General features: G+C 40.6%; 1 protein-coding gene across 2 annotated transcripts in view; it reads right to left on the bottom strand.

Annotated features, from left to right (window-relative positions):
• EEF1E1 (eukaryotic translation elongation factor 1 epsilon 1) overlaps positions 1-22,962 on the bottom strand; it is a 30,731-nt gene extending 7,769 nt beyond the window's left edge. Inside the window, exons 1-4 of one of the 2 annotated variants that reach the window (XM_077810661.1) lie at positions 22,778-22,962; positions 16,943-17,143; positions 13,953-14,062; positions 3,337-3,432 (exon numbers count right to left, since the gene is read on the bottom strand). In XM_077810661.1, coding sequence (XP_077666787.1) covers positions 3,375-3,432; positions 13,953-14,062; positions 16,943-17,143; positions 22,778-22,879 — 471 coding nt within the window. In that variant the 5' untranslated portion in view covers positions 22,880-22,962 and the 3' untranslated portion in view covers positions 3,337-3,374. The remainder of the gene's footprint in view (positions 1-3,336; positions 3,433-13,952; positions 14,063-16,942; positions 17,144-22,777) is intronic. The other variant, XM_077810660.1, reaches the window with a different exon arrangement.
• Positions 22,963-25,348: the final 2,386 nt, after the last annotated feature.

Raw genomic sequence — 25,348 nt, 5'->3', positions numbered from 1 at the left:
CAGAAAATTCTATGTTAAGTTCAGAGGTCGTTTATTGTGTGGTGTATTTTCTTATTTTTAACGTTATGGGTGATTAATACAGTGTATAAACTGGGAGAGTAATCTTAAGTCTATTTCTTTATCTCTGGCAACAACACTGAGATGTTAACTAAAACTTATCAGACTTTTTACTGATTAGTCCCCAAATGTCCTCATACAGCATAAGCACAGTTCTAACTTACAGTGTACAAATATAAATGTTGTTTCCATACCAGAGACAATTTTAGTAAAACTAAACTAATAACCCACGGAGGAATTAAAGTTCTTCCTGAAAGCTTGACTGTCCCTTTTGTCCCCTAGCAGTACCGCTAAATTTCTGTTTTCTCTGGAACCCATGATTTAACTTGTCAGCTCTACTCTATTTTTCACCATATTCATCTACCCCCACAAAATGTACTCAAGAAAATGTCTAACGACATGGAACTCATCACTCCTATGTCAAAAATGTAGTCATACATAGGTTTGGAAGAGGCTTCTTGGCTCATATAGTGAGGTGATATCAAACACTTCACATGGTATATTTATGTAGCCTATTTTATAAACTCAGATTCTGCAGAACCCAAGATTTTATTTATAGGTCAGTTTCTAAACTTCCTGGTTGCAAAGATAATTTGTAACACGTGAAATCAACGGGAAAAAGATGTTGTATAGTTTTCACTAGTTTGCTAACAGCCTGAAAATGATGCAAACACCACTTTCTTCATTCACCTCATTGTAGTGTTACCACTACAATAGTTTGAACACTAATATGAAACTGTTTAATTACTGACTGTTAGCAAATAGGGAGATGGAAGGAATTGGAAGTTATTGCCCACAGGGAATAGAAAAGTGAAGGAAAAAAAGGAAAAACAAAACAGGCACATGGAAAGGGAAGAGATACTGAGAAGGGAGAATAATGAAGCAAAAGCAAAAAGAGTTGAAGCATCAACAGTGCTAAAAACAAGCACATTTTCCCAATGAATGAGGCTGAATGCAACAAAAAGTATTTTTAGTTTTCCTTATTTAATAAAAAGTTTGATTTCTTCACAATGGTCATACTCTGCCCTTGATCTTTGTACTAACCTACCACTGACAGTGGGAGATCAAGTGTTTACTGGTAGTATGTAATCTGAGGCAGTACTGTGTAATCTGATTCTTTTAACAAATTTCTGGGTGGAGGGAGGGAGAAGGGCAACTCCTTTGTCCTCCTCCCATCCTTATTCCTGCAGCCAAGATTAAAGGGAAAGAGCTGGGAACTGTTCTCTCTTTGGGGGGAGAGGAGGAAGGGCATGCAGATCAGCTACCTTCCCAACAGGAAGAAAGGGCTGGAAATGGGAAGAAAGAAAATCTTCAAAATTGCTCACAGCATACTAGCCAATACAGATCCCAAAAGGTGGCCCACAAGACAGGTCCCAGGAGCAGTACTGCATTAAGAAGCCCAGCACCTACCTCCCTGAAGTTTGAGTAGGGCAATGTCATTACAGGTACTCTCCCACTTCAAATAACAAACACCTCCCCGCACATCAAGTTTTAAAGTTCTTATCTGTCATTTTAAATTTAAGTACTGACATATAGCTATGTCCTTAATGCTACAATATTCAAAACAACTTGTTCTTGTTGCACCTAGATTTCCTCCCTATTTGTATCAGGTCTGGGATAACTACTCCACTATTTGCACTTTCTACCTTTTGAGACAGGAAATATCTTCCATGAAATTTAAAAACATTTTTAGACATCAATATTATTTTACATACTTTTCCCAACCAATAAACGGATGGTTGAAGTTACAGTCCAGGAGAACCAACTCATTTGTTTTTACCATATGTTCTATTTCCTTAAGCAATAACTTGTATCTTTTCCTCTTGATTAGATGGTCAACTCTGGAGCAAACTCTGAATTATACATGCTTGATTTTCTTCATCTAATTTTTAACTGTACTATCTCACTTGTATTCTTATATCTGCTATTACTTTTATAGGCAGTACATAAATTCTTAATATGATACATAAAAGGTAACCAATCTTAATGACATAATCATACAATAGAATATTCTATGAGATCACCTTTTTCACACAGTTAATTCCAAATCAACTGATTGTCTACGCTAATATTTTTATAAAATCATCCAATCCCTTTCATTTGCTTACCTAATCCTTTTATTTTCATTCCTGGACATTTCTCCAGATTGCAATTAAATTTACTCTGAATCAGGACAAGATTATTTTTCCAAAAGCAGCACATTTTATAGTGGTACTGGCTAATCTAGCTTGTTGAACTATCCCTTTTCCTCATGTTTTTTGTGAAAATAATTATCTGTACTTTCTACTTTAGAACTTTGACTAATCCGATCCAGATTTTTTCCCAGGAAGCTAGAACCCATTTTCTGTACCAACATTAATTCTTTATAGCATAGGAAGTATAAAAAACCACCACCTCAGACACTGATTTACCTCCATGATACTACTCCTTCCTTCCTGTCACTACCAGAAGGATCTTGTTCTTGCCCTATTAATATCTTCATGCCTTCTGACTCTGAAGTGAGCTACAACTCTTCCTAACATTGTACTTCTAGCTACATAACATGACCTAACCAAACCAAAAAAAAAAAAAAAAAAGGGGGGGGGGGTTTCTCGCCTGCATTTCATGGACTCTGTGCAACAATTCTTGCTTCTTGTAAGCAGCAGTTCTCCATCCTAAATTCATTGTTTTGTTTATCATAATGTATTATCAAGTCTTATCAAATCCTGAAGCCTCAGCACCCTTTTCTTCAATAAATAAATAAATCTTGTTACCACCACCTTTCTACATCCTTCTAGCATTTAGCTTATCTTCACCTGCACCTTCTCAGATCAGGTAACATTTCACCAACGTTATCAAGATCAAGGTTTTGTCTTAATTTTTTGTCACTAAGTTCTTCCAGTTTTATCCATTTGTTTCCTCCTCCAATTCTGTGAATGGTAATGGTACAAACTTTTGCCACCAAGCTAGAATAGTCAGGGAATAAAAGTCACATATAGTGTCCTTATATCACATTATATAAAGGACAGTTTTAAATCTATTTATCCAAAAACTACAGATATGACACTCCCTTTGCCCGTTCCACAGCTAAATACTACTTTAAACAGAGGGCCACATTTAAACGTAAATTAAATCTGAAACACTTCCACAAAACTCTGCCCTTTTATGAATGTTAATTACAGAATGGAAAAAGTAGTATTTCTACTTAGCTAGCAATCTTCTAAAACAAGAAATGTTTATTACTCACATGCATTAATGATTATGATGGTTATAATAGAAAAGTAATTAAATATTACTTACTATGATGTGATGTAGCCCATAATACATTAAAATATCTGCTAAGGTAAAGTTGTTTCTGGCAAGGTAGACTTTGTCTTCAAGGTATAAGTTAAGATCCTAAAAGAAAATAAAAGAATTACAAAGTCAATACAATACCAGTTGGACAGAACATTCATGCAATTAATGATATACCCTCCTAAGAATTAGAATTCTTGAAAAATTACCTCTTAAGTCAATTTGTATCAGTAATAAATTGTTAGCTAATCACAATAGCTGAGAATAATTAAGACCATTTCAAACAGAAAAGACTTTGTTAAGAAGAACTGAAGTTGAAAAGCAATTCAGTGAAGCCCAGCTAACCCCAAAAATAAATTAAAAAACCTTAAAAAAACCTCTAAATGACAGTCTGTAAAAGTACAGTTAAAGGATCCAGCTAGTTCCCCCACAGAATATAATCCTTCTTATTACTAATAACTCACTCCACTTGCATCATCCATCCAATTTTAACTTTCTTTGTTCTGTAATGGAAATATGTCACTGGCTGTATATTTTAATTGATTTTATAGCTATTGTTTGTAAGATGTGCAAAGACTGTGAAAGAAATAGCTCCGAAGTACAATCAATCATGTAAGAATTCTGTAAATTCTCAAAGTCATGTATTGGTATAGAAGAATATTTTAAGATTATAATTTGGAATTCTTAATCCACCTATTTATTATTAAATGAACTGATTACTTGATGTAGGTTTATGGAACTACTGATAGATAGATATATCTATATACACACAGAGAGAGAGAGAGACCTTGTTATGTTTTTAACTTTACAAATACATTGAGTAGGCTCTTTGCAGTGAGTAATGAATAATATGGCAATGTAGAAATGGCTGGATCCTTTAAAGTTCATTTACAGACTAACATTTGGGTTTATTTTAAAGGTGCAAAAATTTTGTAAAGACAATATAGGTTTTTTTGGATGTATGTTAGACTCCACTGAAACACACCTTCAAATTTAATTCAGTTTTTTTTTTCTTTGGGAATCTCCCAGATTATTAATGATTGTTAACATTTTAAATGGAGTTGATACACAGAATCCATAACAGGAGAGCTCTGCTCCAATATTTTATGAAGCTCACAAAAGTGTTTCCCCTCTCCCACAGATTTTAGCAAGTCCATATGAGGGGTTGTGAGAATGGGTACTGAGTGGGAGAGTTATACCTGGTTGAGATTTGGGGATAGTGAATAAAGGATGGGGAAATTTATTCACAGTGAAAAAAAGTTCTATATCTAGAGAATTCTAAGTATCCAAAGCTTAATACACATAAAACACCTTGTTTTTCTTTGTCCTTTTCCATATCTCCCAGCGCCCTGCACCTCACCCCTTTCATGCCTCTCTTGTATCCCATCCTGTTCTCTGCATTCTTCCCATGTCTCACCAGTCTTCTGCTGCCCTCCAAGACTCCTATCCTCCCCTGTATTCAATTTCCCACCCCACTAAACAAGACAAGAAAAGCAAAATAGCAAACAAGAGATGGGTCAGGAGTGGAGGAACAAACTGAACAATCTTTAAACTACTATGTGTCTCTTCTACACACTATAGTAAAATGCTCAGTTTTGCAGTTCCTCTTGAGTCTGGTAGCTTTCTGATCTTATTCCTCTGCTAGGTTGAGGCAGGGAGAGAGTGAAGGCGTGTACACTTCTTCCTCTCCTCAATATATTTCTTTCAGTCTTCCTGTGCCACCTCCCTCTAGACCTACTCTAAAGAGAAAATTCAAGACCCCATACTCTCATTCTAAGATAGGCAGGATGTTCACCCAATCACTTACTTATTACACATTTTTTCAATATCCTGGGTACCCACCTCACCAAAAACAGGAAGGCTCTTCTCCTTTATAAAGCCAACAAAACAACAACATTTTAAAAAAGTCAAAGACTTTTTTAAAACACAACTTTACAATACCTTTTCTGATGTTTCCAAGTTTCCCTAAAAATGTATATCCTGGAATGATATCTGGAATATTCCTTTTCAAGCAGACTGGCTTCTTTTTGAGGAAATTTGGGGCAAGGGGAATAGGGCTGATAATAAGCTTTGTAATTAGAAACTAGCTTCAGCATTAACTATGGAGCAGCTCATAATCCATTTTTGGTGCACACTACAGCACAAAAACTATTACAATGGTGAGAATTTACAAGCCATTTGATATCACATTTGAAGAATTTGGCAAATTTTGACTCCTTTATGCCAGTTTACTATTTGTATCCTTTTCTTGACTGTCTTCTGCACTTTTGCAGTTGCTGCATGTTCTCTGTGTTGATTTCTATTTATATAGTAAATCAGGGAAAACGTTAACCCCTACACAGTGTAAACTGTATAAGGTCACTTGCTGCTAACTATATAGCTTTCTTTTTTAATTTAGATTTGCTGCCTTGTTCGTATTATTTAGGTCTCATATTACTTTAAATATCACGGGGGACAACAAAGGTATTATAGAAATTGTTTAGTCACACAAAAATGCAAAGGCTAATGCAGTGTTAAAGGAAAAAGCTTGCAGACCTAATCTGTAAATCAATTTACTGAAAGGCTACATATCACCTTGCATAAAAATATATTAATAATCAGTCTCCAGACAACTTTTTTTGTTGTGTCACTTACTAAATGCAGCTTTATAGTCATAACAAAATAACTGTAAACCTACGTTGAATTCAATCAGAATATCAGCGATCCAGTCCTAGTTGTCTCCCCCCCAATATTTTTCCACATCCTGCATAAAATTATAAAATCTTCATTGTGAAAATTAGAAGCTAAATATCTAATATCATCCATGATAATATCACAGCTTTTACTTGTACCTCAGTGAACAAAATTTCTTCAGAAAAGTTACTGGATACTGATTGCATTGTTTTTGGCATTGGAAATCTTTCTAAAAGGTAGATGCTATTAGTTTCTGCAAAAAACAGTTATGCACATGCAGTACTGCTTACATGTTAGGAACGGTAAGATAAGATCATAAAAAAAGTTTGCTCCTTAGTTACATTACTGAGCAAGTTTGCTTAATGTTATACATCCAAATATTCATAACATTTCAAAAATGCTCCACTTCTTTTATAAAATCTAAAAATCGACACACTGAGTTCTACTTTGAAAAATTCTAGAATATGGGACACCAGATGGAATCAAAATGATGAGTTAATTTATTGGATCGGTGTGCTTTATTTTCAGAGGAATAAGGGTTAAGTTTTCTCCCCTGTGCTTTGGCTATCATTTGACAGGATTCCTACTTGGTAATATAATATTTAAGTTTATATTATGAAGCAGCAGCTTATGCTATTTCTATAATGCTGCAGTATAGGATGAGATTGTTTGTTATTTTCTGAATACTTTGGGAGTGTTTGGTTCATTTCCTGCATCATGGGCTACTAAAAGGATTCCCATGGAGGAATTCGCTTACACTCCTACCCAATAGCCTGCAGGGGCACACTAATTCTAAAGTTTCTAGACTGAAATTTCTAGAAAGTGATGCATTCTTAAACGGCAGCGATACTGAACTGGACTCTTCCTCAGGTCCTGGGGATCTTAGTCAAATCAATAACCTAAAAGATATGACAGACGATCTCCCAGAGTGGACTGGTTTACATAAAAAAAGATTTAAATCAAATTATTTAAAATCAGCAAGCAGAAAAAACAGATTTAAGCCAAGGTTAACCGATTGTTTTGCAATTAAAATATAGCCTTTACACTAAATTTGCTGCTTTTTAATAATCACGATATACTACATTTACACACATTTAAGTATACAGCTTAACTCACATTTACTCAGATTAATTTTCACATTTTTATTATGTTAGAAAATGGAGAATGATGCATTTCTTATTTACTAGATGGTTGACTATTTACTTGTGTTATTTTTCAGAGTACCAGCCGTGTTAGTCTGTATCTGCAAAAAGAACAGGAGTACTTGTAGCACCTTAGAGATTAACACATTTATTAGAGCATAAGCTTTCGTGGGCTACAGCCCACTTCATCAGATGCACAGAATGGAACATATAGTAAGAAGATATATATATATATATATACACACACACACACACAGATAAGTTGGAAGTTGCCATACAAACTGTGAGAGGCTAATTAGTTAAGATGAGCTATTATCAGCAGGAGAAAAAATACTTTTGTAGTGATAATCAAGATGGCCCATTTAGACAGTTGACAAGAAAGCGTGAGGATACTTAACTTAGGGAAATAGATTCAATATGTGTAATGACCCAGCCACTCCCAGTCTCTATTCAAATCCAAGTTAATGGTATCTAGTTTGGATATTAATTCAAGCTCAGCAGTTTCTCGTTGGGAGTCTAGTTTTGAAGCTTTTCTGTTGCAAAACTGCCACCCTTAAATCTTTTACTGAGTGGCCAGAGAGGCTGAAGTGTTCTCCTACCGGTTTTTGAATGTTATGATTCCTGATGTCAGATGTGTCCATTTATTGTTTTGCATAGAGACTGTCCGGTTTGGCTGATGTACACAGCAGAGGGGCATTGCTGGCACATGATGGCATATATCACATTGGTAGATGTGCAGGTGAACGAGCCCCCGACGTTATGGCTAATGTGATTAGGTCCTAGGATGGTGTCACTTGAATAAATATGTGGACAGAGTTGGCATCGGGCTTTGTTGCAAGGATAGGTTCCTGGGTTAGTGTTTTTGTTGTGTGGTTGCTGGCGAGTATTTGCTTCAGGTTGGGCGGCTGTCTGTAAGCGAGGACTGGTCTGTCTCCCAAGATCTGAGAGAGTGAAGGATCATTTTTCAGGATAGGTTGTAAATCTTTGATGATGCGCTTTAGTTGGGGGCTGAGGTTTTAGTTGGGGGCTGAAGGTGACAGCTAATGGTGTTCTGTTATTTTCTTTGTTGGGCCTGTCCTGTAGTAGGTGACTTCTGGGTTCTCTTCTGGCTCTGTCAATCTGTTTTTTCACTTCAGCAGGTGGGTATTGTAGTTTTAAGAATGCTTGATAGAGATCTTGCAGGCGTTTGTCTCTGTCTGAGGGGTTGGAACAAATGCGGTTGTATCATAGAGTTTGGCTGTAGACAATGGATCGTGTGGTGTGTGCTGGATGGAAGCTGGAGACATGTAGGTAAGTATAACGGTCAGTAGGTTTCTGGTATAGGGTGGTGGTTATGTGTCCATCGCTTATTAGCACAGTAGTGTTCAGGAAATGGACCGCTTCTGTGGATTGGTCTAGGCTGAGGTTGATGGTGGGATGGAAATTGTTGAAATCATGGTGGAATTCCTCAAGGGCTTCTTTTCCATGGGTCCAGATGATGAAGATGTCATCAATGTAGCGCAAGTAGAGTTAGGGGACAAGAGCTAAGGAAGCGATGTTCTAAGTCAGCCATAAAAATGTTAGCATACTGTGGGGCTATGTGGGTACCCATAGCAGTGCCGCTGAATTGAAGGTATATATTGTCCCCAAATGTGAAATAGTTGTGGGTGAGGACAAAGTCACAAAGGTCAGCCACCAGGTTTGCTGTGACATTATCGGGGATATTGTTCCTGATAGCTTATAGTCCATCTTTGTGTGGAATGTTGGTGTAGAGGGCTTCTACATCCATCAACTAGTCATTGAACTAGCTGAATATTTTCTTCATTTCAGTTTATTCTCTATATCTGCAAGAGAGGGCTACTGATGTCAAAAGCTGTGTGGAACTTCAGTAAATCCCTGTTCCCAGTGCTTAGCCAGTGATTTTCACCAGTACAGGGATCTGACTTTCTTTAAAGCTTGGTAAGAAGCACGTACTGTTTAGTATTTTATTTATTTAATTGAAATGATTTGAACAGATAGTAAGGTTAGGCTGTGACACAGGTTGTCATAATTTCAAATTTAATGTTAAATACAGGTTTAAATAAAATTTTAAAAATCCATTAAAAACAATAATTGATTTTTAGCCAACCTGTGTACTTCCCCGTAACTCTTCTTTTAGGGTTATCCTTCACAGAAATGTTAGTTGCCATATGGTTCCCTTTCTCCCTATGAATGTGTTAATACTGCACATTGGTTACACATCCATCCAAGTATTTAGACTACATATCAATTGTCTTGGGATTAGTTTTTTTACTTCAAGCAGCTGGACTCATTGCGGCAGAGTCTCTAAAATGTTACTGAGATTTTAGTAAAGAATCTTGCCACAGCATGGCTCTGGATAAGAGGATGATGTGCAATTATGGTTGGACCCATATAGAACAGAAAGTTCTGAATGTTTCAGAGCTTTTAAATAGTCCAGAATAGTGGAAACAGAAGCTTCCTAAGAAAACAGGTGATGCTATGCTATCCAAAATAGAAAGCCTTTTCCATTTTGCTGCATAAAGTTAGAAGAACTTATACTACGTACCAAGATGTTCTGGACTTTAGCTAACTGGTTCTTTTGGTGGTAGTTAATAAGCCAGAATCCAGGCTGTCAGATGTAAAGATGCTGGATTTGGGCATGAGATCTGACCTCAGTTTTGTGAAACTATGTCAAGAGAACAAGTAGTGTGATAGGACATGAGATGACAGGTTCACCAGGTCTGTGTACCAGAAGAGCTGGGCCAATCTGGGTCAATCACGGAGGATGAATCTTGTCTGAGTTTCCTTTGGATCCATGGTATTAAGGGGATTGGCAGAAGGCATACATCAGTCCCAGTACCCACGAGATGAGGAAGGCATCTAGAGCAGAATATAGGGCATTCCTTGTTCTGCACTGTGGCATGTAAGTCTATTTATGGACAAAGACACCCTTCCAAAATATGTTCCACAGGATTGAGTCTTTTATAGTCCACTCATGGCTGTCTCAGAGTTGTCTGCTGAACTGATCAATGAGGGCATTCTGTGCTTGCAAAAGATGCAGAGCCATTGGTGTGATATGACAAATACAGCCATCCCAGAGACTATGGCTTCTTGGCAAAGCGGAGATGACCATATACCTCTCTCCCAGTTAACACCATGCATGGCTGGGGTGTTGTATCAGTCATCATTTGGATCATGGATCCTTGTAACATGGGTAGATATGCCATGCTAGACATGGCTCTGAGTTCCAAGACGTTTATTTTGAGCGTCTTGGTAGGCAATGGTGCAGCAAAAAGTATTCTATTGCACACGTGAAGCAGATCCTTCCATTAATCTAAGGAGGAGAGGACTTCTTCTGGGAGCTTCACTTTCAAGCCCATGTGGAGACTGCTTGGTAGATATACTGATTTCAACCACCCTTACATGGAGCACATGTGAAGTCTGGCACACTAAGTGACACAGGTGCAATAGACCACATGACACAGGAACCTGAGACATGCTCTTATGGACATCTTTAGGTTAGCATGCGGATGATCAAGGAAACTCACTATGGTCTGGTACCTCTCCTGTGATAGATTTGAGGTCAGCAAGGTCTTAATGTAGTTCCTATGAATTCTATAATCTGGATCAGTAAAAGTGTGGATTATTTTCCTGTTGATCTTGATCCTGTTACGAATTACACCTGGTAGGACACGCACACCAGTGCTACGAATTACACCTGGTAGGACACACACACCAATGCTACGAATTACACCTGATAGGTCACGCACAGTTCGAATCTAGGCTGAGGCACAGAAATAAAGTCCACAACTGCGGAGTTCCCAAAAGACACTAAGTTTATTACGCTCGAGTGTGGTGCCCCCCTGCTAGCCAGGAGGGGACCCTGAATGCAGATTATGCAAAGGTTATATACCTTTTAGCAAAGCATGTTGCCCTCGTGCATCGGAAACCTTAGCCAATAAACAAACCCTTGTCTTATCTACCACCTATCCCTGCTTGGTGCATTCCTCGTGCTATACCAGTATGTTAATTACACAGCATGGTCCTAAAGCCATGCATCAGTAACTTTTATTATCAGGATGGGAGGCCTCACATCAAGGCCAAGAGACAGGGAGTTAGAGACTGACAAAAACCAGATACTGGGAGTCAAGGCAGGCTGGAGACAAGGAGGAGGATTTTCACAGGGATTCAGTATCTAAAGATTACTCCTCCTGGTGTATGATGTGCTGGCACTTAAACAATGGTGGGCCCCAAACCAAAATGGAGTCACATGTGCTAACTTTTCCTTAACAATCCCCAGCATGGTGAAGAGCTGTATGATCCAATGAATTGATCTGTGTCCTGAAAGTTGAGAATCGTGAACCAATCTTGAGGATCTAATGAAGGATAATTGAGGCCAGAGTTACCATCCTGAACCTGAAACAACAGACCTATCTTCTGAGACATCTCTAGTCTAGAATAGGACACCAGCTATCTTTCTTCTTTGGAATTATGAAGTAATGGGATAGTACCCTTTACATCTGAATTCTAGGGTACCTCTTCCAGTGCTCCAAGCTTCAGAAAGAGTCCACTTCTTGTTTTAACAGTATCTTATGAGAGGGATTCCTGAAAAAGGGATGGGGAAGGAGAGTGGAGGAGGGAGTGACTGAAATTGGATAGACTACCCTTAGTTTCAAGGAACAATTTGTCTGAGTGATCTGAATCCAGGTCTTCCAAAAATAAAAGGTAATTGCCAAGAGAGGAGGAGGAGAAAGGGGTACACATCCTGAAACTACTCTGATCAGCTCTTGAAGGGTTCTCAAACTTGCTGACATAAGGAAAAACACAAGGCATACAGCAGGAGAAGGAAAAGGCAGCTCAAGGTCTCTTGCATTAGAACTTCAGTTTCTTCCTTGGCGGGGTTCCAACATTCTCTGCGGATTGTAGTAATAAGTTGAAGCCTCTTGTCTGGTGAAACTTTGGGTTCTGGTCTGCTTCCTTGTTGGGGCTGGTATGCATATGCTAAGGGTTGATAGTTGTGCTCAAATCCTTCAAAAAATGCAGTTCACAGTCTTCAGACAGAAGGTCCTTAATTGTTGTTTAGACCTTCTTACACATTCCATAAGATGGAGCCATGAAGCCCTGCACCCTAGGTAACAGTCATATTTTGAAAGAAGGGCCTGATAATTTGAAATATGCATCTGAAGACTTGCAGATTAGTAGATTTTTTTTTTACCAAATTAAATTTTTAAGGCCCTTCTTCCTTTGTATCATCAGAAATGACCAGGCAGCAGAGAAGCACATGCAAGGGAGGAGAGAAAGGAACAGAACATATGTGAAGAGAAGATGAACTGAAGAGCAACAGGAGATTTTGAAAGAAGTAAATTGCACAAAAGACAAACATTTATATTGAAGGTAAAAGAATGTGTATTTTTTCTAACTTCTCCACATACACAAGTGCTGTAGTTGCCACAAGGAAGTTATTTGCTTGTGAATGGACACAACAGTGGTCCCTGAGACTCTCTCAATAACACAGTCCATGTTATGAAAAAAAAATTAAAACCCTAATCAAGGCAATGCAAATAATTAACAAGATTGTTTTGATGCTATGCAGGAGTTCTACTTGAAAAAGGAAGAAAGATCAGTTTGAGTATTCTATACATTTTCTTCTCACCAAGACCTTTGTTTCAAACTCTCTTAACAAGGACTACACCAGGGTGGCCAACCTGAGTCTGAGAAAAAGCCAGAATTTACCAATGTACATGGCCAAAGAGCCACAGTAATACATCAGCAGCCCCCATCAGTGTTCCCCCCGTCAGCATCTCCTGCCTGCCAGCAGCCCTGCCAATCAGCACCTCCCCGTCCGTCCCCGTGCCTCCCGCCCACTGTGATCAGCTATTTCAGAGTGTACAGGAGGCTCTGGGATGGAGAGGGGAGGAGTAAGGCTCAGGGGAGGGGGCAGTATGGGGTGGGGGCCTTGGGGTAAGGGGTGGAGCGGGGGCAGTGCCTGGGGTTGAGCAGTGGAAAGCTGGCACCTGTAGCTCCAGCCCCAGAGTCAGCACCTATGCAAGGAGCTGCATATTAACTTCGAAGAGCACATGTGGCTCCGGAGCCACAGGCTGGCCACCCCTGCACTAAACAGTTTTGTTACTGAGGTTTTACAGAGTTGTAGCATCTCATCTGAGAGCCAACTAGAGGCAGCCTAGTTTACAGCAGACATGACTGAACTGCTTTTGGCACATGCAACACAGAGCTCATTACAAATTGCAGCTTTAGGCTGCAACTGTCCCAAGACTGCCACTATGCAGACACATTGTAAAACGACAATCTCAGACTTGCCTGCCTACTTTAGTTCTTTTCCCAGATTCCCTTTTGGCACAGGATACTTATCTACCTCAGTACTAGGCTGTCTCTTGTTCCAACTATTAACTCATGGTGGCAAGAGGAACAAATAGAAGCAAAGAAATAACTAATGTTCTTTAGGAACATTTCTACAGATGCAGTATTTCATGCAGTATTGTGTCAGCAAGGACTCTGGCCACCCATCACCCAATATGAGTATCTCCAGGAAAACTGCTATCACTGGTTAAAATTAAGTGCTGAGACTCTTCTTCCTCTCCCAACATCCACCTTATAGTACTAAGAGTGACGTATTTATTTTGTTTGAAAACAATAATTTACATACAATATTGAAATACAAAATGTGTACGACAATTCTCTTTCCCACACTACCACTACCGCTAAGATCAAAACTGTGATGTGAAAGTTGTCAGATAGACCAGAGTTATAAAAACCTGATCCTAAGACTGCTTTTGTGTCCAGAATTTAGGTCATTTAATACCTAAGTACCTGATTTGCAGACATAAAATGGTACTTTGATATCCAAATGTCAAGCAATTACGCCTGCAACATCGTGGAAACCTGGTTATGGTCAAGTTGAAAAAAAGCTGCCTTTTAATCTGTATTCCAAAAGAAGAAGAAAATTAAAATAAAAAAAGTACAGATTTAAATTCATATAGTCTTAGACTAAATTGAAAGGGAAAGTTTCCAGGGAAGGGAAAAAGTGTGTATGGTTAGCAGACATAACATAGTACACCAGCTGAAAGGAGTTGTAAAGCCATGATTCTAGTATTCACAATGTAAGTACACAGCAAAACCCAGCAATCAGAATACTTTCTGCAAACCATAACCAAGACTGAATAAATGTAGTAATAGTGATTGAGTCTATAAATATCTACTTCTTATATTTACAGCTAAGAGAAGAGCCTATAACCTGAAATATTAACTTGTTATTTATTTTTTAAAAACACACTTAAAACAGATTCACTTTCTAAAGCAATGATAATCAAGCATGCCTTATAGTGAAATCATTTTGCTCTCCATAACCTTGGCTGTTTTATTGATGTTACTATTAAATATTTATATTTCAGTAAGGCCAAGATGTCCCAGTCATGATCATGGCCCCCTCTGTTCTGGGCACTGAGCAATCACACAAGACAACAAGATCCTCGCCCCAATGAGTTTACAATCTAAGGCAGGAATCCTACAAGCCGCTCTGTGCAGACAAGCCCATATACCAACATTCAAAAACCAGTTGGAGAACACTTTAATCTCTTTGGTCACTCAATTACAGACCTAAAAGTGGCAATTCTTCAACAAAAAAACTTCAAAAACAGACTCCAACGAGAAACTGCTGAATTGGAATTAATTTGCAAACTGGAGACAATTAACTTAGGCTTGAATAAAGACTGGGAGCAGATGTGTCATTACACACAGTAAAACTATTTCCCCACGTTTATCCCCCCCTCCCCCCCCACTGTTCCTCTCACGTTCTTGTCAACTGCTGGAAATGGCCCACCTTGATTATCTACAAAAGGTTCCCTGCCCCGGCCCCTCCTGCTGGTAATAGCTCACCTTACCTGATCACTCTTGTTACAGTGTGTATGGTAACACCCATTGTTTCATGTTCTCTGTGTATATAAATCTCCCCACTGTATTTTCCATGGCATGCATCCGATGAAGTGAGCTGTAGCTCACAAAAGCTTATGCTCAAATAAATTGGTTAGTCTCTAAGGTGCCACAAGTACTCCTTTTCTTTTTGTGGATACAGACTAACACGGCTACTACTCTGAAACCTATACCAACATGGCTACACACACCGGACGCAGCAGGGCTCTGCCCATATGAAGCAGTTTGCATAATCAGGACTAGAGGTGGTCAAAAAACATTAAGTGTTTTCCATGAAAAACTTCTGAACAAAAGAGATTTGTAATGTTTGTAATGAAAATTTGTGAACTTTTTTTTTTAAACAAATGAAAAATGTGTTTCATTTTTTTGTTCCTGACCGAGGAACAAGTCCCTGCTCCAAAGAAGGGATTCAAACCTTAGTCTCCCTGCACATCCCAGGTGAGAGTCCTAACCACTCGGCAAAAGGTTAAAGGGAAGGGGGATGGAGAAATAAGGCACCACCTACAGTAGCTTTATTTCCTTTGCTTTTACTAAAAATACCCCAAACAAAATGTTTTATTTTATTTATTTTTGTGTGTGTGAGTGTGGAACTGCCAACAAACTGGGGGGAGTCGGGGGGAACAGTGTTATTCACCCAGGTCTACCCACAAGTTTTTTGATTCATTGAGTTAAAGAAAAAAAAAATTCATGAAAATGTGTTTCCTTCAAAAAGCCATTTTTCATTCAGAAAGTTTGATGAAAAAGTTTTAACCAGCCATGGCTCCATCCTGAGCCCAGAAGCGTACACTGTAATGAAATAGCCCTGCAACCTGATCCCCACAAGTCCGAGTCAGCTGGCATTGGCCAGTCATGAGTTTTTAATTGCAGTGTAGACATTTCTGTAGAAACATCAGGCATTTTGTACTTTCCATATAGAATTATGGAAACTTTTTAAATTTGAAGAAAGAGAACTTCATAGAAATTATATAAGATTTCAATGCCATGTTGTACACTTTTAATAATCAAATTAGGCCTCTTTAACCTCCTACCCTGATATGATAGTTAAAATTAAACTACTTTTGGCATTTTTGATGACAGGGCTCAAGAAGTCTGAAGAAGCAAAATGGAAAAAAGGATTTTAGTTTAATTTTAACTGGGTAAAACTTAATGGTACCTTTTCCCCTCCCAACCACAGCTTCTGAAGATAAGGGAGAGCAATTTTTGAAGTCTAAGGCTGAGGAACACTCAGTAAAAATTCCGTACATTTGTAGTTTATAAATATGAAAACATGAATTTATGGAAATTTCCCTCTATGCTTTCGCTTATCACCATCTCACATATCAAATTGCATATTAACTCATCTTGGCATCCATCCATCCATCATAATATCAAGGCTTGGAGTAGATCCCACCTTGTTTTTGAAGCAGAGTCGTTCTCAATAACAACAAAACAAATGTTATCTTGGATCAGAGTGCAGGCCAATTTATATATATTGGGACTTCAATAGTAGCTTACAGATGTGAGGAAACTGTAGTCTTTCAAGATGTAGAAGAGACTAAATAATTAAACATTCTCTGAACTTTATAGGCACAATTACATTCCCTCTCCATTACATTCTTACATATTAAGTTTTTACAGTAGAGCAGGAGGCTTGCTTTATGTATTCTATAGTTAAAGCCATTTCCTTCAATTTCAGGTTGTTTTTTCAATAAAGTGAAAAGAAAGCAACTAATTTAATGGCAAATGATTTGAGATCATCAATATCTACTCATTTTATTACTAAAGTAAATACATATATGTACATGAATATATTGTCCCCAACACAACAGCTTTAGTGTCCAGTCACCCCAAAATTCAATATTCTGATGGTAAAGCAATTAAGTTACCCTTACCTTCAGAATTATTCGTATATCTTCTTTATTAGAATGTCCAGCTACTTGAGTTACTCTGTATTCTAACCACTGCTGAACTATTGCTTTCTCTTCTGCAGTACTTCCAAGTAGCTGTTCTTTCTTAGCTTGTTTGACTAGATGGGTGGCTATAGTAGTCAATCCTGTTAGACTGGAACCATTGTTTGTTTGAAGAACTGGAATCTAGAAGAAAACAAATACCATGTAAGTTTGTCATGTTCAAAGGTTAGCCTTTGTTAAACAACCTCAGTATATGCTGTCCCAGTATGTTCACTTTATTCTGAAACCTTTTGTTTTAATTAGGCAATTAAAAGTATGAATGCTAAGAATACTACTTCACATGGAAAACAGGGCTTTGGAGCTGTGCTCCGGCTCCGCTCCAGCTCCAGGCAAAAACCTGCAGCTCCACTGCTCCGGAGCTGCTCCAGGCTCCGCTCCAAAGTCCTGATGGAAAATATTTATGTTTATTCTTAATCCTTGGGCTGATTTTTTTTCAGTTTCCATGGCAGGACAACAAATAAGATATACATGCAAGACAGAACATATACATATTTCTAGTTCAATATAACCAACCCATGCCAAATTTTCTAGTTCAATATAACCAACCCATGCCAAAATTAGTGAGAGCATCAAAATAAGAACTATTGTCGACCAGAAATCTTCATGGGTAGCCTTTGATACACAGTTCGAAGTGTAAAAAATACTTCAGATTATAGAATCAGCAAATATCCAGCTTTTCTGGACAGCCACAAATAAATCATACCTGTCAGACTTTTTCAATGCTTATTCTAAATAACTGCTTAACTGTTGTGAAAGTTGTGACTTTACACAGTTAGGGGTAAGGACATAACTCAGCAAGATAGATGACTAGAGTTATACAAGTCTAGTGATTAAGTTACTATGAGGAAGCCGTTTCAGGAGCAACTGCAAATGTGTTGTTTCACCTTAAAAAAAAATTTCTATATTGCACTTCTCCAAGCTTATGGTTAAGCTATAGTTTAGTATTAAATTTTAAAAACCTTAATTTATAGCAGTGAAATTACTTGGTTTTTTTTGTGATACCCTTTAAATATAGCACATGTTCTCTGTTCCTGTGAACTCCTATAGAAATAATTGTCAAGTTGTTCAACCACCTCCTGAAGACACATTGCCAAGTAACTGCAAATGCTGCTCCAAGAGGAGAAAATGAGATACAAATGCTGTATGAATCTTTACCCCATGCTAAGTCAGTCTGAGGACAGTTCAACTAGTAACAGTGGAAACTAGGAGACTCACACTTCATGAGCACCCTGTGTTTCCAATAGCGTGCCAGTGAATTAAGCTAATTTGGAATAAGGCACACTTATTCCGGAAAAAACAACAAGGAGTATTTGTGGCACCTTAGAGACTAACAAATATATTTGGGCATAAGCTTTGGTGGGCTAAAACCCACTTCATCAGATGCATGGAGTGGAAAATAAAATAGGCAGGTATATATACACAGTACATGAACAGATGGGAGTTGCCTTACCAAGCGGGGGTCAGTGCTAACAAGACAATTCAATTAAAGTGGAAATGGGCTAATCTCAACAGTAGAATACCAACGGAGGAAAAATCACTTTTGTAGTGGTAATGAGGCCAATGTAATCAAGGTGATCCATTTCAAACAGTTGACAACAAGGTGTGAGTAACAGTACGGGGAAATTCGTTTTTGGCAACAACTACTTGTTTACAGCAGTACTGAGCCAGAAGTCTGCTCTTTCCAGGCAGTAAAAACTGATAAAGGTTGCCATGTAGAAAAGATGGAATTAAACAAGAAGTGGAAGATTGGACAAATGACCAGGGATGAGTATAAAAATATTGCTCGGGCTTGCAGGAGTGAAATCAGGAAGGCCAAATCACACCTGGAGTTGCAGCTAGCAAGAGATGTTAAGAGTAACAAGAAGGGTTTCTTCAGGTATGTTAGCAACAAGAAGAAAGTCAAGGAAAGTGTGGGCCCCTTACTGAATGAGGGAGGCAACCTAGTGACAGAGGATGTGGAAAGAGCTAATGTACTCAATGCTTTTTTTGCCTCTGTCTTCACGAACAAGGTCAGCTCCCAGACTACTGCACTGTGCAGCACAGCATGGGGAGGAGGTGACCAGCCCTCTGTGGAGAAAGAAGTGGTTCGGGACTATTTAGAAAAGCTGGACGAGCACAAGTCCATGGGGCCGGATGCGTTGCATCCGAGAGTGCTAAAGGAGTTGGTGGATATGATTGCAGAGCCATTGGCCATTATCTTTGAAAACTCATGGTGATCAAGGGAGGTCCCAGATGACTGGAAAAAGGCTAATGTAGTGCCCATCTTTAAAAAAGGGAAGAAGGAGGATCCTGGGAACTACAGGCCAGTGAGCCTCACCTCAGTCCCTGGAAAAATCATGGAGCAAGTCCTCAAGGAATCAATTCTGAAGCACTTAGAGGAGAGGAAAGTGATCAGGAACAGTCAGCATGGATTCACCAAGGGCAAGTCATGCCTGACTAATCTAATTGCCTTCTATGACGAGATAAGTGGCTCTGTGGATGAAGGGAAAGCAGTGGACGTGTTGTTCCTTGACTTTAGCAAAGCTTTTGACACGGTCTCCCACAGTATTCTTGCCAGCAAGTTAAAGAAGCATAGGCTGGATGAATGGACTATAAGGTGGATAGAAAGCTGGCTAGATTGTCGGGCTCAACGGGTAGCGATCAATGGCTCCATGTCTAGTTGGCAGCCGGTATCAAGTGGAGTGCCCCAGGGGTCGGTCCTGGGGCCGGTTTTGTTCAATATCTTCATAAATGATCTGGAGGATGGTGTGTATTGCACCCTCTGCAAGTTTGCAGATGACACTAAACTGGGAGGAGTGGTAGATATGCTGGAGGGTAGGGATAGGATACAGAGGGACCTAGACAAATTAGAGGATTGGGCCAAAAGAAATCTGATGAGGTTCAACAAGGACAAGTGCAGAGTCCTGCACTTAGGACGGAAGAATCCAATGCACCACTACAGACTAGGGACCGAATGGCTCGGCAGCAGTTCTGCGGAAAAGGACATAATGGTGACACTGGACGAGAAGTTGGATATGAGTCAGCAGTGTGCCCTTGTTGCCAAGAAGGCCAATGGCATTTTGGGATGTATAAGTAAGGGCATTGCCAGCAGATCGAGGGACATGATCGTTCCCCTCTATTTGACAATGGTGAGGCCTCATCTGGAGTACTGTGTCCAGTTTTGGGCCCCATACTACAAGAAGAATGTGGAAAAATTGGAAAGAGTCCAGCGGAGGGCAACAAAAATGATTAGGGGACTGGAACACATGACTTATGAGGAGAGGCTGAGGGAACTGGGGATGTTTAGTCTTCAGAAGAGAAGAATGAGGGGGGATTTGATAGCTGCTTTCAACTACCTGAAAGGGGGTTCCAAAGAGGATGGATCTAGACTGTTCTCAGTGGTAGCAGATGACAGAACAAGGAGTAATGGTCTCACGTTGCAGTGGGGGAGATTTAGGTTGGATATTAGGAAAAACTTTTTCACTAGGAGGGTGGTGAAACACTGGAATGCGTTACCTAGGGAGGTGGTGGAATCTCCTTCCCTAGAAGTTTTTAAGGTCAGGCTTGATAAAGCCCTGGCTGGGATGATTTAGTCGGGGATCGGTCCTGCTTTGAGCAGGGGGTTGGACTGGATGACCTCCTGAGGTCCCTTCCAACCCTGATATTCTATGATTCTATGATAATCAAATTATGCCAACCCTAAATACAAAATATTTTGTATTGCATACCTGATAAAAAACTATGCCAAAAATTTCAGAGGTAAAATGGAAAAATAGATATACATTAATAAGAAAATATGATAAAGAATACATTTTGTGCATGTGCTTGATCTACTTTGAATAGTGATTTCAAAGCTGCCAGAAGCAAACTTGAACATAAAACAGTTTTAAAACATAATGCTGAAAAACCAAGCTACCCGTTCCCTATGTTACTCTTATAAATAAAATGCTACCGTCTCCATTGATGGATCAACAAATCTAGAGAACATGGTATGTTTGCAAGAACAGGTAATGAATACCACTTCACAATAACTCAAAGGCCTGGGCATAAAGGGCAGGGAAAGTTGGAAGGAATGAAATTAATATGCAAGTGTTTGGGGCCAGATTTCATAATATTATTTTGACTTTATATTGGCAACCCCATTTGTTATTGTGAGGGCTCCGTGTCTGTCACGGAGGTCATGTAAGTCACAGATTCTGTGACTTTTCCCAACGTCCGTGACTTCTGCAGCAGCTAGCGTGACTGACCTCAGGCCCACCCAAGCAGCTGGCTCTGGCGCCTGATGCTCAGGTGGCCCCAGGGACAACCACACCTGCTGCTGCTGTAGTGGCTCTGCAGCCAGCCACACCAGCTGCCGCTGCAGTCCCCGGGTGGCCAGTGGTACAGGCCCCGGGGCACCTCTCCAGCAGCAGCCACCCCCCAGCTCCCACCCCAGCAGCGGCCCCCCGGGGTGTACCCTCCCTAGTAGCTCCTGCCCCGATTTAGTCAGGAGCATTTATAGTAAAAGTCACGGACAGGTCATGGGCTATGAATTTTTGTTTACTGCCCATGACTTTTACTAAAAATACCTGTGACTAAATCATAGCCTTAATTATTGTACCTTTCAGGTAGCCCCATGTAATGTTCTCCTTCCAAATGTGCTTCCCACAGTTATGCACTATTTTTATACTTCAATATTAAGGGGGAAGTGTCTGTTGCATTTTAGGCATCATCTGCAAATGGGTCTTTGCATAGATTTAATTATTTTACAGTATTATGTTTTGCAAAGATACTTAAATCTGTACAATCACTAGAGTGAGTAAAGTTATACCAGTAAAAATGGTATATTTATATGAACAAGCTATGCCAACACCAGCATACTGCATACATGGTAGGGGGTCACACTGCTTGATCTACCTACATCTGTTCTAATGTAGTTAACATGTTGCAAAGACAGCCTGTGGACAAACTTTTGTTAACCTTTGCTGCAATGCCACTTGAGCCAGCTATGAGGGCCAGAGAGGACTCTGGAGGGGGAGTGGTTTCTAACATATGTAACTTTTGGGGTCAAAGAGAGTGCACTAAGGGACAGCCCACATTTAGATTTGACACTGCTTTTCATTGACTAAGCCCAGGCAGCAGCGTTGTTGTAGCTGGGTTGGTCCCAGGATATGAACGAGAAAAAGGTAGGTGAGGTCATGTTATTGGACCAACTTCTGCTAGTGAAAGAGAGAAGCTTTGGAGCTCCACAGAGCTCTTCGTCAGGTGTGTAAGTCGAACCAATAAATAAATGCATCCTGCACTGCGGCAGGGGCTGCTCCCTTTGGCGCTCACAGCTGGGGGGAGGCTGTCTCTGCACGTCACCCGACCCACAGGCAGCGTTGCCCTCACGCAAAGCCTAGCCCGGGGGTCGGGGGCCCTTTGGCGAGAGCCGGCCTGAGGGGGCCCAGCTGGCTCCGTCGGCTCCGACCCGGCTAGAATCGAATCGCGGCCCTGCAGCGGGAGGGTCCTGTCTGCGCGCTCAGCCCTAGACGTGCTGCCAGGAGAAGGGGAAGCCTCCTGCTCCTCCCTCCTCCCCCCCAAGCGCCCCTTTAGCGGGGAGGCCGCAGAAACTCACCGCCTCTAACTAGGGACTCAAACTGCCAGTGACAGGTCGGGGGGTGGGGGGGGAGGGGATAACGCCGGGGCCGCACCGCGCCGAGCTCGCCAAAGGGAGAGAGGGACGGGCGCGAGGAGAGTCCGTTTGTTGCGCGCGCACATGCCGGAGTCGGTCCCCAGTTCTCCCCTCGCATCCTTCACCTTCCGCTCCTCCCGGACACCGTACTTGTTCCCTTTCTTCAGGCCCAGGAGCGTCTCTAATAAAATCAGCTCCTCCAGCCCGGGCCCCGCCGCAGCTGACATCTTTGGAGGCAACCCGCCGGGAAAGGAAGAGGCTGAGGAAGAATGACGAGTCTCTCAAAACTAACAAACTCCAGCACGATTGGACAGAGGGGTCCCACCTCCTCCACTCCCTAAGTAACGTCTCCATCCATTGGAGGAGAAGGGGGTGAAGGACAGGAACATACCAATCTACGCCTGCGCGGAGAGGAATGTGGCTGAATAAGGATATGCGCAGTAGAAAGGGGCGGGGTCACGTCTCAGGCTGAAGGAGGTGCCTGGAGCGCATGTGCAGAGGGGAGCCATAGGATGAGTACATAGCTTCAGAGTAGCAGCCTTGTTAGTCTGTATCCGCAAAAAGAACCGGAGGACTTGTGGCACCTTAGAGACTAACAAATTTATTTGAGCCTAAGCTTTCCTGGGCTACGGCTCACTTCATCGGATGCATGCAGTGGGACAGTCTCTACGTAAAAGAATAAATGGACACAAATCAGACATCAAGAATTATAACATTCACAAACCAGTCAGAGAACACTTCAATCTCTCTGGTCACTCGATTACAGACCTAAAAGTTGCAATTCTTCAACAAAAAAACTTTGAAAACAGACTCCAGCGAGAGACTGCTGAATTGGAATTAATTTGTAAACTGGACACCATTAACTTAGGCTTGAATAAAGAGCGGGAGTGGATGTGTCATTACACAAAGTAAAACTGTTTCCCCATGTTTATTGCCCCCCCAACTGTTCCTCACATGTTCTTGTCAACTGCTGGAAATGGCCCATCTTGATTATCAGACAAAAGGTGTGTGGTTTTTTGTTTTATTTCTTCTCTCTCCTGCTGACAATAGCTCACCTTACCTGATCACTCTCGTTACAGTGTGTATGGTAACACCCATTGTTTCATGTTCTCTCCACTGTATTTTCCACTGCATGCATCGGGTGAAGTGAGCTGTATTTCACGAAAGCTTATGCTCAAATAAATTTGTTAGTGTCTAAGGTGCCACAAGTCCTCCTTATTCCATGAAGCTTGATTTACGTGTGCGCAAAGTGAAGTGGGTGGAGAAGAGTCTAGTATGTTAATAAGATCTGTGATGTAGCCAATGCCTGGGGGGGCGCTAATTCTGCTGGCCTCCCTCAAGGGACTGGCAGCATGACAGATGCAGACCGTCCCTAGGCTGAGCCTCTCCCTGCCAGGTGCCCCTGTCATAGCCCCGCCGCTCCCAGCGCAGCGGCTGGGGAGGAAGCACGGTGAGGTGCAGGCACGCAATCTTCTAGTGTGCTTGAGTGCAAAGCTCACCTCAAGCATAACTAGGGAGCCGTGACTGCCGTCTCCAGCCTGTTTTTACCTTACCAGATCATACCTAATTAGAGCATTTGTGTAAAAGAGGGGTTCATTGAGGCTGAAATTCCTATGATGGTTTTGCACTTTGTCAATTTTGCTTAAAGTGTTAGTCTAATTTATTGCCTATTTCATGGGTTTTAAAATTAGGGGGTGATACATAGTTTATTGGCATTTGTAAGGGGACTTCCTATAGTGCTGACCACAGAAGAGGAGTCAGTACAAATGCTAGGCTCTCTGAGGCCATTGACAGATACATCGTAGAACCAGCCAGTGTTTGAATTCCAAAATTTAGACTCAGGGACTAGTGAGTTATCATCATGGTATTATTCATAACAAGATTAGGGGAGTAACAGGAGTTATACATGCCTATGGAATTATAGTACCCAGACATGCCTATGGAGAATCAAGTACACGCCTCTTGATTAAACTGTAATTTTACAGTCTACCCTGGGTAAGGGGGTAGCACATAGCTGCACAGCCACAGAAATGAAAGTCACTGTTCTTCCCTTGTTCTGCAGGAAGGAGTAAATTGCTTCACCTCTTTTCACAGAGCATCTTACTTTGCCAGTGCACCTGGCCAGTTTCTGTGCCTGGTGAGTATGGAAGCTAAGGGGCAGAACTAGGGATTCTCCTACTCCCTGCCCAATCTGTCCATTTGTTCACAAGGAGAATATTGGACAAGCGAGCCTTCCATTTGCTCTTCCATTCACTGCTTGAGTCATGTTCTAAGTAGGGCTGAGGAGCATAGCCCAGTAAAGGCTGTGACTGTTTGACCCTATGTGTGCAAAGCAAGAGATATGATATATTGGTTTGAATTATTGATTTGTAATGATTTAGGTAAAAAGGCAAAGAGAAAAAAGTAGATAACTGAACTATACTGTTCTGCATAGGGGTCATAGTTCCATAATTTTGGGGGGCTAGATTTTGCCTCCTTACATATACAGTAAACTACTATTCAATGAAATCTTATTTTGTTTGCTCTCAGAATAAGATAACACTGTTTGAACTCCTGGCCTTCCTGAAGTCACTGAAAACACTCCTATTGATTTCAGTAGGACTAGGATTTCATCCATTGTGAGTAAGGATGCAGAATCTGACCTTCTATTTTTAAAGCAGGTGGAATAATAGAAAAGGAATGTAACTGGGATGAGA

Source organism: Eretmochelys imbricata, chromosome 2 (assembly GCF_965152235.1).
Source record: "Eretmochelys imbricata isolate rEreImb1 chromosome 2, rEreImb1.hap1, whole genome shotgun sequence".
Taxonomy (NCBI): Eukaryota; Metazoa; Chordata; order Testudines; family Cheloniidae; genus Eretmochelys; species Eretmochelys imbricata.
Note: the sequence above shows the minus strand (reverse complement) of the source record. Positions and strands in the feature narration are given on the sequence as shown.